This window comes from Mobula birostris, chromosome 29 (assembly GCF_030028105.1).
Source record: "Mobula birostris isolate sMobBir1 chromosome 29, sMobBir1.hap1, whole genome shotgun sequence".
NCBI lineage: Eukaryota > Metazoa > Chordata > Chondrichthyes > Myliobatiformes > Myliobatidae > Mobula > Mobula birostris.
The window spans coordinates 18,070,432-18,088,434 of NC_092398.1; the positions used below are offsets into that span (position 1 = coordinate 18,070,432).

Here is an 18,003-nt window from a genome sequence, read left to right on the forward strand (position 1 = left end):
CTCAGCACCCTTACCAATTTTGTTCACCCAATCTATATGTAGATTGAAGTCACCCATTATAACTGCTGATCCTTTATTGCACGCATTTCTACTTTCCTGTTTAATGCCATTCCCAACCTCACTACTACTGTTAGGTGGCCTGTACACAACTCCCACCAACGTTTTCTGCCCCTTAGTGTTCTGCAGCTCTACCCATATCGATTCCACATCCTCCAGGCTACTGTCCTTCCTTTCTATTGCGTTAATCTCCTCTCTAACCGGCAACGCTACAGCAGCCACTTTTTTTGCATGTCTATCCCTCCTGAATATTGAATATCCCTGAATGTTGAGCTCCCATCCTTGGTCACTCTGCAGCCATGTCTCTGTGATCCCAACTGTATCATATTCATTAATAACTATCTGCACATTCAATTCATCCTCCTTGTTACGAATGCTTCTTGCGTTGACACACAAAGCTTTCAGGTTTCTTTTTACAACATTCTTAGCCCTTATGCAATTATGTTGAAAAGCTGCCCTTTTTGATTTTTGCCCTGGATTTGCCTGCCTGCCACTTTTACTTTTCAACTCACTACTTTTTGCTTGTACCCTCAGTTTACACCCCTCTGTCTCTCTGAACTTGTTCCCATCCCCCTGCCATATTAGTATAAATCCTCCTGAGCAAGATCAGCAAAAGCTCCCCCTAGGACATTGGTTCCAGTCCAGCCCAGGTGCAGTCCGTCCTGTTTGTACCGGTCTCACCTCCGCTAGAATTGATTCCAATGCCCCAGAAATTTGAATCCCTCCCGTTTGCAACATTTTTTTCCATGGACTAGTTAGGCAGAAAGAATTGTTTCCATACTCTTTAACTCTCTGACTCAAAACGCGCAGGGTTGACCACTGGTAGGGCTTGACCGTGTTCTGGGAAAGATTCAGTGAGTGAAACAAATAAGGAAATCGTTGTTAATTGGACAGCCGCTACGGAGAATCCGGTCAGACAATATTTTATACTTCAATAGAAATGTTAATATAAAACAAAGGACCGACTTATGGGATTGCGGATGTTGAAACCTAGAGTACTGGATTACAAGTTATGCTTGGGGAAATTTATGTGTCAAGCAGTATTTGTAGAGGAAAACGAATGTTTAAGGTTTCGAGTCGAGTCCTTCATGTTAATTGAAAATATTGAGGATAGATAGCCTGTGCAACTAAGTGGAAGGTGTGTTCTGAATGATAAATTGGAAAGAGGTAGATTGATTTCGGTTAGGTGCGGTATATCAGCATGTGGAGATAGGAGGGACGGAAATTATGGAAATTCCAACATCCAACTGCACATTTGGTGCGGTAAAAATAATAAGAAAAAGTTCTTTTAGGGCTAAAATTAAAAACTTATAATAATATGAGTCATTGTCAGCAGTTCAGATCTTTTGCAACACTTCTGCAGTTTTTGAAATGATACTTCATTTATTCCTCTAGGTTCCTCTTTCTGATCTGCTGACTGTTTATAAAGGAGAGGGAAGCAATTTCCTGAGTTCAGAATCTTGTGGACAGCAAAACATGACTTACTTGTTAACGATACTCACCTTAGGTAAGTGAAATAAATCTTTGTCAAACAATCCCTTCAATGAATGGTGGCAGGCTACCGCATTAACAGCAGTAAGTAGCAGGTTTTAGTGTCTTATGGCAGGGGAAATGGGGAAAATCTGTTTGCCTGAACTGAAGTAGCGACTAAAATTCAAAAAATTATGTTCTTTAATTCGTTTTTACCTCATGTTTCAGCTAAAATCCGAATAAAACTTCTAAATAATATCAATGTCTTCAATCCCTGGAGATCATATCTTCTTGTTTCAATCGATCATTGTCTCGGCAGTTTGCATCTGCCAGCCCTTTAAAACAAATGTCAAATTTGTTTTTTTCCTATACTCTCTGCGTGCTTACTGGTCAAGTCGAGTTGAGTTGTTTTGGTTACTTTCACAAGGGTGATATTATGTTTTGATATTTTCATCATTGAAAACCGTCATTCGCTTTAATTTGGTCCATCGAAATCATTATTAAAACATGAAAAGGATGGGGGTGCTGCGTCGCACGTCACACTTGGGAAACTCTCAATGTAGGGTGGACAAGTGAAGATGGCTATTTCAACGATTAGGAACACAATTATGTCTGCGTTAGCTGGAATCGTTACAAATTGATTAAGTTTTATATTAGCACACGAAAAATTCAAAGTTCAATGCAGATTTATTATCAAAGAACGTATATGTCGCCATATATTCCTCGCGATTTCTTTTCTTGCGGGTGTTCACAGTAGAATAAATTTGTATTTCTACACACAAACAATGACCGACAAACAACCAATCTGAAGAAATAAAGGCAACCTGTGCAAATACGATATATTATTATTAATATATTGTTGTTGTTTTTATTATTAATAATAATAATTTCAAAGTTATTTGAACGACTAAGAGGTCTATTGTTATGGTCGTACTATAGGTGGTAAGGCACAGTTCCTAATGGAAATAAAACATTGCACATATATGTTCCCCATTTTGAAACAAGAGGAAATATGTGCAAAGAATATCAGAAACATTCATGATACTGGGAAGTCTTTTTGCAGACTCAACACACAGAGTAAATAGCTTTTATAAAAAGAGTCATGTCAGCACATTTGGTATATTCACGTCCCTTGCAATTCTGTTCCTCGGACCCAGTTCTCATCGAGCATTGCACAAGTTTGAAACTGACCTCAACTGACTGCAGTTGCAACATAATCCCGCGGTGCAACTGACGAAAAATCTAATTCCGAAATCAACCGTACGGTGTCAGCATATTTCCTTAGCTGCTGACTATCAAAACCAATTCTTTGCGAAGCTTGCGCCTTTTAGTCATGGATGTGACCACTTTCGTGCACAGATCTAGAAGTCTCTGAAACACACCTCTTTAATCTTGCCACCAGTGTGTAGGTAGAGGTAGAGCATATTGCAGCGCAGATAGTTAAGTGAAAACAAATGACGTCACAGACTGTTTCTGGTTGAATTCTTCAGAACTGATGGATTTTATGATTCTCATTGCGACTTGCTACAATGTATCTATCTTCATAAAACAGCCAAAAATAAATGCAGCATAATCTGATCGGCTCGTTACATCCATTTATTGACTAGGTTGTTGCTAATGCTACAAATTCACTCAAGACTTTTCACGATCATCCCCCTTTACTCGCAGTGTTAACACTCTGCAATTATAATTTCCAGATTCTCCAGTGTTTGGAGACGTACAAAATAAGCTTCTTCCCCTGCAATATAGATTTTACGTTTCCTCATGCCTACACCCAACTGTCCCCGTTCATCGGTAATGTCATCACGGTAGGTCTTACAGAGTTAAACGGTAGGGTACTGGGGAATGTGGTAGACTAAAGGAATATGGAAATAGAGGTGCATATCTCTTTGAGAGTGACGTCTTAGGTAGATAGGGCCGTAAACACAGCTGTTGGCAGATTGTCCTTCATCCAATCTCCCCTCGTTAATCAAAGTATTGGATATAGATAATGGAATGTGTTGTTGAGGTTGTATAAAATATTGGTGAGTGCTAATTTGGAGAATTGTGAGCAATTTTGGTGATCTACTGTTACGTACCCCGTAACTGGGTTGCCAAACCAGCAGAAATGGACCACTCAGTTGGAGTCTGAATTACTGGAACTAAGAAAGTTTTATTAAAGAAATGAGCAATACAGTACTCTAATAGGAAGGATATAAATGCAACAGGTTAGCAATGAATAAACACACATGTACACAGAACGGGGATAATAGGATCAATCAAGCTCTATCGCAGTCTAGGGGTAAAATGATCAATCACAAGTGACAGAGTTCAGTTTAGTTCAGTTCGCAGTAATCGCTGTTGTGCCGCTGAAGAGAGAGAGAAAGAGAGAGAGCGAATGCTGATATTCAAATCGGATTCAACAGACCTTTGATATCCCTCGCAGTTAGCTTTCGGCCGAGCCCTTTGTAATGTCCTCTGAGGTCAGCGACTGTTACCCCTCCGTTCCAGATACGATCGTTCCTCTGCGGTGAACCCGGCACCCAGGCAAGGGCAGACACACACCAGGGTCCCGCCGACCGTATCTTTCCACCCTGTGCGTCTATGGCTGGTTCCGCCATCAGCCCTCCAAAACTCCCACTGACTTGTGGTGGCACACCGCTTCCAGGGTTTCGTTACCACGTGGTGTCGTGTGTGGTGTCGGTTGCCTTAGCGAACCCGTCCCTTTTTATCCCCCCTGTTGGGGTATCGCCTGTCCATCAAACTTCAAACAGTTCAGGGTTCAAAGCAGCCGGTCTTGACAATACTCAGACCGGTGTCTCCTTCTGTTAAACTCTCTCGTCTCTTCATTAACATTTCCAAATGTTGCTCCATTGTCTTACTTATCTCTCTCTCCTGAAGACAGGTGGCAGATCAACTGATGATCCCACTGGTGATAGCACAGGACAGTTAACATCTTAGTCTTTGTGTACTTTTGTAGCCCTCTTTTGTCACACTACCTACAGTAGAGATGTAAGCAAGGTAGACAGAGTACACGAAATATCTACAAGGATGTTGCTGGTTCTGAAGGACCATAGTTACAGGAGGAACATCCTGGGAAAACGTTCACTGCTAACGTAATTATCTCTCTGTAGAAGCAACGCTTGGTTTATGATTAGAGATAACGGGCGCTTTGGAGTCTGAACTGGCTTCTTTGTTCGGCGGGAAATGAAGAGGGAAGATGCCGGATACAACCGGTCGTAGGTTTCGACACGGTTGGGGAGGGGAGGAACGGATTCACTGCCGCGAAAGATGGCGCAGTCGACTGAGCATCGGTGGCTATTACCTTTGGAAGAGCTGAGCTCCAACTTGTGCCCATTTGACTGTTTAATTATAATACGCTATTTTTTGTATTTTTTTTAATATCTATTAACTCTTTATTTAAGATTCATAAATGTAATCCCTTTAATTATATGCAGTGTGCTGTCTGTGATTTCGCAGTGAGTTGTAAGCGGGTAGCAAATTGCACAACATCCGCAAAAACCGCGATTTAAGGGTACACGAGGAGTCTCAATCTCACGGGTTTGGCGGGAACTGAGAGTGATTTCCCCAGACTTACGCATCTAAGGAAACCAGTGGGATATCAGTTGTGGAGTTAATGTCCTAAACGGTAGGGTACTGGGGAATGTGGTAGACCAAAGGAATCTGGAAATAGAGGTGCATATCTCTTTGAGAGTGACGTCATAGGTAGATAGGGCTGTAAATACAGCTGTTGGCACATTGTCCTTCATCCAATCACACCTCGTAAATCAAAGTATTGGATATAGATAATGGGATGTGTTTTTGAGGTTGTATAAAATGTTGTTGAGGCCTAATTTGGAAAATTGTGAGCAATTCCGTCCACCTACCTACAGGAGAGATGTATGCCAGGTACACGAAAAACCTACAAGGATGTTGCCGGTTCTGAATGACAGCAGTAACAGGTGCAATATCCCGGGGAAGGTTTCACTGCTAACGTAATTGTCTCTCTGTAGAAGCAGTGTTTGGCTTATGATTAGATATAATGGATGCTTTGCAATGTGAACTGGCTTCTTTGTTCGACGGGTAATGAAGTGGGAAGATGTTAGATGGAACCGGCCGTAGGTTTCGACACGGTGGGGGAAAGGGGGAGCTGATTCGATGCCGCCGAAAGTGATGCAGTCGACTGAGCATCGGTGAATATTACTTATGAAAGAGTTGAGCTCCAAATTGTACCCATTTGACAGTTTGATTATAATGCACCTTTTTGTATTCGATTTCGCTATTAACTCTTTATCCTTTAATCATATGCAGTGTGCTGTCTGTGATTTCTTCGCACTGAGTTGTAGACGGGTAGCAAATTACACAGCACCCGCAAAAACCGCGATTTAAGGGTACATCAACTGTCTCAATCTCAAGGGTTTGGCGGGACCTGAGAGTGATTTCCCTAGATTTACGCATCTAAGGAGACCAGTGGGATATCAGTTGTGGGGTTAACGTCCTAGATCGATTTCCTTGGATTCTGAGTGATTGCCCTGCGCATTGATCCAGTTGGTTGTGTGCTTAAGCCTGTGTTAAACAATTTTCCGGGATAGTGATTAAGATACGTGGGTATGGACGCTGTGGGGTTGAGCGATGGTGCGAATCCACGGGGTTACCGGCAAGAATGAGTGTGTATTGAGTAGGGTAGACATTCGTAGTCCCAATGAATTGTTAATTCGGAGTTTAAGTACTGTAAAAGCCTTAGGAAACGTTACGATCATGGAATTGAGGGTTGACAAAATGGCGGACAAACACTGTTTTAGTTCAGACTAGCGCTAACGTAACGGCAGTGGATCTGCCTGCTACTATTGAGAGCCCGGTAGGGGCGAAGTCTTGAGCTGTCCATACTTTCCGGGTGGAAGGGAGTGTCGGCGAGCGTGCCGAAACAGAAGCCGAGTTTCCCGCACACTAGGTGCCGCAGTCGACTGAATATTGGTGAATATTGCTCTTGGAAGACTCGAGCTCTAACTTGTGCACATTTGGCTTTTTAATTATAATACACTAGTTTTGTGTTTTTTTCTTCTTTTCTTTACAAATCGTTTAGTTAGGATTCATACATAAATTTCCTTCAATCGTTTGCAGTCTGCTATCTGTTATTTCTTGACACCGAGTTGTATTAGGGCAGCAAGTTACACAGCCTACACACAAACCGGGATTGGCGTAGGAGAGCGCTCTCAATCTGGTTTTGGAGGAACCGGAGTGTATGTCCCCTCGACTTATGCTTCCAGTAGAATCCTTCATGTTAATTGAAAATATTGAGTTTGTTAAAACTTTCTTAAAACATGCATAGAATGGAGGTGCTGCTTCTCATGTCATACATGGGTACCTCTCAATGTAGGGTGAAAAATCCAAAGTACAATGCAAATTTATTATCATAGAACGTACATGTCGCCAGATATTTCTCGCAATTTCTTTAATGGCGGGCGTTCACAGTGGAATAAATTTGTATTTCTACATACAAACAATGACTGACAAGCAAGCAGTCTGAAGAAATGCAGACAGTCTGTGAAAATACGATATATTATTATCAATATTATTGTTGTTGCTGTTGTTGATATTATTATTATTAATAATAATATTATTATAAATAATTTCAAAGTTATTTGAACGACTAAGAGGTCTATTGCTATGGTCGTACTATAGGTGGTAAGGCACAGTTCCTAATGGAAATAAAACATTGCATGTATATGTTCCCCATTTTGAAAGAAGAGGAAATATGTGGAAAGAATATCAGAAGCATTCATGATACTGGGAAGTCTTTTTGCAGACTCAACACACAGAATAAATAGCTTTCTTAAAAGCAATCATGTCAGCACACTTTGTATACTCACGTCTCTTGGAATTCTGCTTCTAGCACCCAGTTTTCATCGAGCGTTGCACAAGTTTTGAAACTGACCTCAACTGACTGCTTAGAAAGCAGTTGCAATACAATCCCACCCTGCAACTGACGAAAAATCTAATTCCAAAATCAACCATATGCTGTTAGCATATTTCCTTAGCTGCTGACTATCAAAACCGATTATTTGCGAAGCTTGCTTCTTTTAGTCATGGATGTGACCACTTACGTGCACAGATCTAGAGGTCTTTTAAAAACACCTCTTTAATCTTGCCACCAGTGTGTAGGCGAGTTGGCGCGTGGCCAAGTGGTTAACGCTTTCGTCTCGTGATTTGAAAGTCGGTAGTTCGGGCCTTGGCTCAGGCAGCGTGTGCGTCCTTGAGCAAGGCACTTAACCACACATTGCACCGACACCGGTGCCAAGCTGCATGGTGTGGAGAGGGGTGACTTGCAACATGGGCAACTGCTAGTCTTCCATACAACCTTGCCCAGGTCTGCGCCCCGGAAACGTTCCAAGGCGTAAATCCATGGTCTCATGAGACAAACGGATGCCTATATATATATAAAATGTGTAGGTAGAGGTAGAGCCTATTGCAGCGCACATAACTAAGTGAAAACAAATGACGTCTAAGTGAAAACAAACAACATCAGCCTGTGTTAAACCATTGTCCGGGATAGTAATTAAGATACGTGGCTACGGACACTGTGGGGTTAAACGATGGTGTGAATCCACGGGATTACCGGCAAGAATGCGTGTGTATTGCGTGGGGTAGACATTCGTGGTCCCAATGAATTTTTAATTCGTAGTTTAAGAACTGTTAAAGCATTAGGAAACGTTACGATCATGGAGCGGAGGTTTGACAAAATGGCGGGCAAACACTGTTTTCGTTCAGACCAGCGCTAATGTAACGGCAGTGGATCTGCGTGCTACTATTGAGAGCCCGGTTCGGGTGGAAGGGAGTGTAGGCAAGCGTGCCGAAACAGATGCCAAGTTTCCCGCACACTAGGTGCCGCAGTCGTCTGAGTATTGGTGAATATTACTTTTGGAAGACTCGAGCTCTAACTTGTGCATATTTGGCTTTTTAATTATATGCACCATTATTGCATTTTTCTTTTCTTTACAAACCCTTTAGTTAATATTCACACATATATTTCATTCAATCGTTTGCAGTTTGCTATCTGCTATTTCTTGGCACCGAGTTGTGAGAGGGCAGCAAATTACACGGAATCCACACAAACCGGAGTTTGGAGTAGGAGAGCCGTCTCAGTCAGATTTTGGTGGGACCGGAGTGTGTATCCCCTCGACTTATGCAGGCAAGGAAACCAGCCAGGTTTCACAAGGAAAGATTGAATCGGTTAGGACTGTATTCTTCAGAACGTATAAGATTCAGAGGAGATTTGAAATAATGAAGTGACTAGGTAGGGTAAATGCGAACAAGCTTTCTTTTTATAGTAGGTGGGTGAGAGTACAACCGGACTTCACGGCTTAAAGTTGAATGGTGAAATGTTTTATGGGAACATGGGTGGGGTAACTTCTTCACTTAGAGTGTCAAAGTATGGAATGAACTGCCAGCACAAATGGTTAATGTGAGCTCGATTTTAACACTTAAGAGAAGTTTGTATCGGGACATGGCCTATTATTTGCAAACATCGGGTGCCTGTTCTTGTCAAACGTACATAGGCTATGTGGCCATCAGCAACGCGCACCGAACATGTGACTCTGGTTTCAAATCCAATTGTTGCATATTTTCCATCATTTCGCCACAACCAGTGCTACTTTCTCTTTGATATGTGGCTGTCATTTACAAGTGCCGCAATCTGGACTTCAATATTTATTTCAATAGAATAAATAAGCAAATAGGATAGGAAGTAAATAAGTAAACAAAGAAAAAATAAGCAATCACATAAACAAACAATTGAACGAATGAACAAAGAAACAAAAATAATAAATAAATGAATGAATACATAAAACAGCAGAGGAATAAATAAACACATAAAATTGATAAATAAGCAGATAGCTAGATAGATAAAATTAGAAATTATTTATTGAATAAATAAATTGATATATAGGTAAACAAATAGATGGATAGACGTTAATAAATAAATAAATAAATGAATAGATAACTAAATGGATAATTAATTAAATAAACAAAGAGAAAGCAGCCAAATTAACAAATGTGCACATATACAGACATCTTCGATGGCAATCTCGTTTTGATCTAAGTAGTCCCGATATACATCATGGATCAGCCTTGCCGCACTGATCCACTTAAATGTAGAAATAAAGTGTATGGTATTCAACATCCATTGGCTTACATCACGCAAGTCGGAATATTTATATTATTGGCAATCAACACTGCTTTCTACTTCACACAGTATTTCACTGAACATCTGATCACCCCAATAACTTTCATTAACATTATAATATCGTTTCTTTTCTCTATTTCGTCGATATTGATTTCGTTCCTCTTGAATGAGGCTGTGTTCCAAACTACGTCATCATACCATATATAATTGGAGAATTAGTTTTTTGAAATACCCGACAAGCATTAAACATACTGCTAGCTGGATACATTTAATTATTAATACTATAATAGTAATCATCATCTTCATCATCATCAACATCATCATCATCATTATTATCATTTTCATCATCATCATCACCATCATCATCAGCAACATTTCATATCCGTGCCATGAGCTTGGAAATCACGTTCTCACATCTGAGACACTTCGTGGGAGCAGAAAGTGAGACAACAGGGGGACTGCCGAAGCAAATAGCTCTTATAGAGCAAAAGAAGGGTATCAATGGGAATGACGCTTACCCAAAGATATCAGGTCACTGAGCGATTGGTAGCAGTTAGAGAGTGAGGGCATCGAAGAACAGCCTTGGCAAAATTAGGTGGGAGTTGCGCATTGCAGCGCAGTTGAGCAATGTCAGTTTATCAGGCTGACAGTAATTTCTACTCCGAGAGAAAAGGAAAAGAAAAATCAGGCTTGAGATGATATTTGTTTATTTAGCGATTCAGCTCGAAGAAGACCCTTCCAGATCTTCGGAAAACGCTGCGTCACCAATCTCTGACAAACACAATGAACACTACCATCACTACAGGCCAATTTACAATGACCAATTAACTTAGCAGGGTGGGTATTAGAGCTGGACGACTGACAATAACCGAAAAATTATGTTATTGAAGTTGTTAATATCAATACCGCGTCTGAAAGGCTTTAGAGAGCCCAGATGCAAACTCAGATGCAGTTCCCTAGTCCTTTGATGGGCATTATTGTGAGAACACAGATCAAATACCTGCTTCTTCTCTCCAATCCTCCCAGTATACTTAAACCCCTCTTCTGTGTCCTGCTAAGTTTTACCGTGAAACCTAAGACGTGAACAGTTAACTGTGTTTCTTCTCCAACAGATGTGATTCAACTGCTGATAAGTTGAAACATGATTTAGGATACAAAATATGAAAGAAAAAAGCTTTCCTTATTTCCAACGTGAAATTAATTAAGAAAGCATTTCAGCTGTTGCTTTTGCAAAAAAAAACCTTATTTTCTCCCTCTTATTTCAGTGCTTCTGAAGGTTCAACAGATTGTTCGTTCGCAAGGTTAGTGACTTATTTTTCGAAAATATTATATATAGCTTTTCAAATGCGGTTAATTGCATTGTTCATTCATGGTGTGAATATTCGATTTGATGATGTCAAAGATAAAACTTTTTCCAATATTTTTGTATCTGTGTGCTTTCACCTTTATGACTTCGACTGTATCTCTACCGTTTGCAGAACATTTTGAGACGTGATAGCGAATAGAGATATATTTGCTCGAAAGGTTGCTTGCGGTCATACTAACAGTCGAAAACAACAAAAAAACAGTGCCTTTGGCCCTCCTCGTTAATGCCGTCGGGCTGGGCTCGTCCCTTCTGCTCGGGTTTGTTCCATATTGATCTGAAAGTGTCCTATCGAAGAACGTATCCAACAGCATTTTACATGCCATTTGGACACGTTTATGTTTGTATCTGCCTCACCATTTCTTGCTGCAGCTCGGCCCATATATTCTCTCTCTCTCTCTCTCTGTCTCACAAGACTGAGTCCTTTTGTGGAGTGGAGTCCTTCTGAATCCACTCCTCTCATCTTAAATCATTGGCACATACTGTGGTTTTTGGCTTTGTGACTTTGTGGATATTAAGGGGCATTTCTGGTTTGTTGCCAGTGACCCATGGTATTCGTCTGTATGGGGACAGATATTTTACACATAGTTTTTCAGTGAATTCGATAATATATTTGATCGTTTAGTGGCAAAGCTTGAGGATGATGCCAAGTGGAAGGGTAGGTACTGCTGAGAAAGCAAATTGAATACAGCTGGACTTAGACAATTTGGATGATTGTGCAAAAATGTGGTTGGTGAAATACAGTGTTGGGAATTGTACGATGATACGTTTTGATAAAAGGAAAAATAGTGTGGACTATTATTTAATCGTGGAGAATGTTCAAATATCAGAAGTGCAGATGGGCTTAGGAGTGCTCGTGTAAAACTCCCGGAAGGTTAACTTAGAGGTTGAGTCTGTGGTAAAGAAGGCAAATGCCAAGTTGACTTTTATTTCAAGGAGGATAGAATAGAAAAGTAAGGAGATAATGCTGAGGCTTTATAAGACACTACTCAGGCCGCACTTGGAGAGGCTCTATGTCTCAGCAATAATGTGTTGTTTTTGAAGAGAGTCCAAATGAATTTCACGAGAATGATTACAGGATTGATAGGCTTAACGTATCGGGAGTGTTTAGAAGATTTAGGCCTATACTCGCTGGAATACAGACGAAAGCGAACGGATCTCATTGAAACACAGCAAATTTGGAAAGCACTAGACAGTGTGGATGTGGAGAGGATGCTTCCAGTTGTACGGTTATCCTGAACAAGAGGGCACAAGGTTCAGTCGCTTTGCATTCAAAATGAGGTAGTAAATTGGATTAGACAATAATTTTGTGTGAGAAACCCGAGATTAGTAGTAAATTGTTGCCTCTCTGACTGGAGGAGGACTTCTCAGATTTGCATATGCATGTGGGTCACCTGTAAAAAATGGGCTAAGTAAATGGCAGGCGGAATTTAATGCAGACTAGTGTGAGGTGTTGTGCTTCGGTTGGACCAACCAGGGTAGTCTTTACAAAATGAACAGCGGGCACTAAAGAGTGCTATGGAACAGAGATATCTGCGAATACAGGTCCATAATTCTTTGAAAGTGACGTCACAGGTTGACAGGTTCGTTAAGAAAGCTTTAGCAGATTCGCCTTCAGAAATCAAACGACTGAGTGCAGGAAGTGGGATGTTATGTTGAAGTAGTAGGCGTTCGTTAATTAGCTGGAGGAAAGATGTAAATAAGCTTGAAAGGGAACAGCGAATAGTTAGAAGGATGTTGGTAAGTCTGGAGGACTTGAGTGTTTAGGGCAGACTGAATAGGTTAGGACTTTATTCCTTCGACAGCAGAAGATTAAAGGCAGATTTGAAAGAGGTTTACGAAATTCTAAGGGGTATTGCTGCAAGCAGGCATTTTCCACGGAGTTTGGATCGGACTGGATTCATAACTCTATAAACAAAATTCTGCCCTGGATATTATTTTGTATCCAGCCAATTATATATCCATGTTAATCTTTTTTAACTTTTTCGCTGAAACACGCATGCACATATACACGCTCATGCATATTCATGCGCATGTGCATGCCCACACGTTGTCTCTCCCTTTCTATGTTCTCTCATGTACGCTGAAAGAGACAGCGAGCGAGAGTGAGACAGCAAGCGAGAAAGTGAGAAAGAGACAGAGGAAGAGAGAGAGAGAAAAACAGAGAGACCGAGAGAAGGGGGGGGGGGGAGTGGGAGGGGGGGGGGAGAGAGAGAGAAAGAGATGATTCCGGCAGCTAGATCCCCCAGATATCGGAAATTTTCAAATTCCTGCCATTTGTATGTACGTTTATCTTCTACCTGCTTGTTCCGATGTCAATGAATGCACTCACACATTCTGGTTCTGTTCCTTTATGTTCAGGCACTTAGGAATCTTTAAAATCCTCTGGCAGAATCTTATCATCTTATTGTGAGGATGGAGGATCTTATTGGAGTGCTCCTATTAACTGTGCTTTTGAAGGGAGAGAGAGAGAGAGAGTTATTTGCCATCGATATGTTGCTTTTGAAAAGCGAGAGAGAGAGAGAGACGAAGATTAAAGGTTGGACTGTCACTTTAAGGCATTGGAAGTAACTTTGGATTTGTACTGAGTTGGGTTTGGAGGAAGCACCGAGCAGCTCGAAAGTTGCTATGGTGACCAAAGGCAGGTTGTTGATGTTACTTCCAAGGACTTGTTGCCTGCTCGCATTCCTTTACAGACAAAGAAAGGAGGGACTCATTGAATGACAGGTGATGCTCAGCCTGGCGAAATAAATAGGAGGTCAGATGATACAGACCTCAGACACATGATCTGGACACTGAATGAGCATGGGCATTGTTGTGCCCAGAGGATAAGTGGGTTTTGGAGATCGATCAGGCGGATCGATCCAATCGCACTTATAGTGGAAGGAAGAAAAGGGGTTGACTGATGGGGAGTTGTCTATGTGTCCACACTCGCCTGGGTGATAGCTCCACCACAGAAAATCGGTCCCCTTTGTTAAAGTCACAGCCGATGACTTGTAAAGGATTTCTGAGGACGACGAGAAGATCCACTGCATCAGCTCACCTGAAGACTCAAATCTCTCCCTCTGTCTCTGTCTCTCTCTCTCCATCACTACCCAACTAAATACCACGAACTGAACTGAACTGAACTTTGCTCAACATCGTAAGACTATATCTTTTAACCCCTAGACTTAAAGAAGCTTGGTTTTCATACATATATTTGCACACTTACTGATTTACGTACTTATGTATATAATGATTGTTAGCCTGTGTGATTTATCTTCATTTATATTACTGTATTGCGTAGTTACTAATAAATATTATTAGTTTATAGCAATACTGGACTCCAAAGTGGTTTCTATTTCTGCTGGTTTCTTCATCCCCGTCACGGGGTGCGCGAGAAAATTGGGGTCTCGTCCGGGATATGAACAAATTGGTCGGGTGGTTGGTTTGAATTGATTGGGGAAATTTCCTTGTGATTTGGTTGTGTGGAGTATCAGCAGAAATGGAGTGTGAAGTCAACTAAAAAGTATGAGTTGCGGGACACTGCTAAAGATTTTTGGAATTGAGGTAAAGAAGGTTGTGACTAAAGTAGAAATTCATAGAAAAATAGTTGACTATCATATAGATAAGGGAACGTTTGATGAGGAGGCGTTGGAGTTGTTCGTGGAAGGTGAACCTACTGAGGATGACCTTCAGCTTCTGTTGGATATATTAAACAGGGAGCATGAATTGAAATTAAAACAGCTCGAGAGAGAGGCTAGGGAGGCAGCAAAACAGAGAGAAGAGGCAGAAGAAAGAGACAGCTCTAGAAGGAGAAATGGCAATGTGAAGGTCACGAAGCACAAAGGCAGAGACAGTTTAAAGGGGAGAGATTGCAGCAGAGAGGTTTAGAGTCGGACCCTGATTATTTTTACAGCTCGGAAGGGCTAGTTTTCTGTGAAGAATTTAAAAGTTGTGTTCCTGATGAGGTAAGCAGTTGCAGAGGATGCCCCTACCCTTAAGGGGTTTAATAAGAAAGCAGACGAAGCAGTTTTAACCCATGAGGTTGAGTTTACTCCTGAAAAGAGTTGGCCAGAGAATAGCTGGGAGGTTCGAGATGACCTTGAATTTGCAACTGGGACAAGTGATGACAGCCCAGAAGAGGCAGTTGTTCCGGTTGAATGTGTTCAGGTTGTTGAAGTACCTGTGAGTTCACAGGATTCTGAACCTTATGCTAAGGCTCAGTTGAAGTCTGATGTGCCTGACCTGGTTGGAAAGGAATGCAGTTTTTGTGTGTTAGATGATCTTGGTTCAGTGAATAAGGAGTTTAACCTGGTACCAGTGGAATGTGAGGATTCTCAGTCATTTATAGTAGACTGTTGTTTTAAAAGTTGGTGAGGTCAATGTTGTTGGAAATAATGACAAAAGTGCTGTTCCTGGACTTTTGGATAAAGTGCTGGAAAAGGTTGGATTGGTTGCGTGACTTTTGACCCTGCTTGCAGGACAAAGGCCTGCTGAGACAGGATGCGTAGTTTGTTGAATTTTGTTTGGACATGTGGAAGTTAGCACCTGCAAGGTCATAATGTTATGGAGAAGGAGTAAAAGAATAATTGTTATGATTTTGGAGCGGAAGTTGCTATGGAAGCAAGGCGTAGTGAAGGTTGGAGAAAGTTGATGAAGGGATTGTTTAGCCTCTTTCATAATGTTTACGTAATTGTCATCAGCCTGATGATGATTCAGAATTTGGTAAACAATGGAGGCATGTTGACAGCTTTCCAAGTTAAGAGTGTTTCAGCAATGCAGCTGATGAGCAAAGCTGCCGTTAAGGCCTGCAATAGCAAGACCAGCGGTTTAAATTATTATGATGTGTCACAGACTTTTCTACCTTCCAGATTTCAGCAGGACTTAGAGGGTAGTAGAATTGATAAGAGTAAGGTGTATAAGAAAGGTTTGTCTTTATTGAGGAAAGAATTTACAGAGGAACAGAAGCGAGATTCTGTAATGGTGGCTTTAAGAGAGATAGCTGTCACAGGAGAGGAGGTTCAGAGAGAGTCAGTGGGCTGTTACCTTAAAGATGGGGTGTTGATGAGGAGGTGGAGACCAGCCACAGTGCCTGCAGGTCACGTGGTGGTTCTGGAAGGTTACAGGGCTGAAATTTTAAACATGCCTTTAGGTGGATATCATGGAGTGAGAGAGACAGTGAATGGGATTGTGAAGGAATTTTACTGGCCTAGGTTAAGGAATGATCTAGTGAATTGTGTGGGCCCATGGCAAAACACTGCCGTTGGTTATCAGTATGTGTTAACGATTGTGTGTGCTGTGTCTAGGTCCCCTGAAGCAATGTCTTTTAAAAAACCGAGACCAAGACTGTGGTAACAGCATACAGTAAGTTTTATACACTGGTACGTCTACCCAAAGAAATTCAATTTGACCAGGGTAATAACTTTACTTCGAGAACATTCCAGGGTATAGCTAGAGAATTGGAAGCTAAACACATGGTGTCATTTACATATCACACAGAGCGCAAGGGAGCCTTGGAATGGCTCAACTCAACTCTTAAGACCATAAGTAAAGGACATTGTGTGAGAAATGGGAAAAATTGGTATGAGAGGGTTCCCCTCCTTTTAATTATTGTTGGAGATTCGATTCAGAATGCAGTGAAGGGTAATTTATTGGAACCTATGTTCAGTTACAGGCAAAAAGAACCTTTGACCCTGCTCAGAGAACTCTGGAAAGGATTTAGTAAGCTTTGTGTCCTTGCTAAGGAAAGTTTATAAAATGGTCGAGTCAAAATAAGATACTTGTTTACTGGAATTGCAGCTGGGAGAATTGTTATGGAACAAAATGGAGTCGTGAAATCTGATAATGGAATGGAAAGGCATGTTTACCCATTGAATCTAGATTCACCCAGATGTCAGAATTCCATTGATTTGAGACATATTACTTATAAGGTCCATCGGTTGGACCTTGGACCGCAACAACAAGTGAAAGGACTAATGGGGCTTTTGAAATGGTACACAGGTGCAGTGCATCACGTCATTATGAATTCAGCCCAGCCTTTGAAATGGTATCTTCACAGAGTGAGCTTTGAGGAAAGTAAAATGATTGAGGAAGAAATTAGAAACAAGAAAGAACAAAGAAAAAGAATGGATGACTGTATTTATAGAGTGGGGAAGGCTAAATGCCTTATTAAGCTTGACTTATTAAAATGATACCGGGGTGTTCCTTTAACAGAGAGGGTTAAAGAGATATCAGCATTTGTGATACTGTCGAGACTGTATGAATACACTGTTTTGCCCTTTGGGATGAAAAATGCACCAGGGACTTTTCAAAGAATGATCAATTCGGTGATTAGAGGGTTAGAAAACACAGAGGCCTATTTTGGTGACGTAATGGTCTGGAATGACACGTGGGAAGAGCATATTGCAGCTGTAGAAAAACGGGTTGATAGACCTTCCAAGGCCACTCTTACTGTCAACCTCGCTAAAAGTGAGCTTGGCCATGCCATGGTTACATATCTGGGTTATGTGGTGGGCCAAGGCCAACTGGCTTCTGTACAGACCATGGTTCAAGCTATTGCTGAAGTTCCTCTTCTGACCAGCAAGAAAGCTTTGAGAAAGGTTTTAGGAATGGTTGGATATTATCATAAGTTACGTAAGAACTTTGCAGACATCGCTCTCCTCCTAACAAAACTCCTGGGGAAGAGTGAAAGATTTGAATGGAGTAACCTTTGCCAGGAGGCATTTGAACGTCTGGAAACCATACTGTGTCATCATCCTGTGCTCAAAGCACCTGATTTTGCAAAGCCATTTTCTATAACAACTGGTGTTAGTGACGAAGCTGCTGGGGCAGTACTGTTACAGAAGGGAGTGGACGACATTGAACATCCAGTAGCTTATTTCTCAAAGAACTTTAATGTACACCAGGAAAATTGTTCAACTGTTGAAAAGGAATTACTAGCACTTATTCTTGCTTCACAACATTTTGAGGC

General features: G+C 41.2%; 1 protein-coding gene across 4 annotated transcripts in view; it reads left to right on the forward strand.

Annotated features, from left to right (window-relative positions):
• Positions 1 to 950: 950 nt before the first annotated feature.
• The window catches only part of LOC140190027 (scavenger receptor cysteine-rich domain-containing protein DMBT1-like), a 61,893-nt gene continuing 44,840 nt past the window's right edge, over positions 951 to 18,003 (forward strand). For 3 of the 4 annotated variants that reach the window (XR_011883526.1, XM_072246429.1, XM_072246428.1), the window contains exons 1-2: positions 1,521 to 1,564; positions 10,954 to 10,989. Coding sequence is in view for 3 of the 4 variants with exons in the window: in XM_072246429.1 (XP_072102530.1) it covers positions 1,534 to 1,564; positions 10,954 to 10,989 (67 nt within the window). In the remaining variant the exon portion in view is untranslated. Of the gene's footprint in view, positions 969 to 1,452; positions 1,565 to 10,953; positions 10,990 to 18,003 lie in introns of those variants that run through there. The other variant, XM_072246430.1, reaches the window with a different exon arrangement.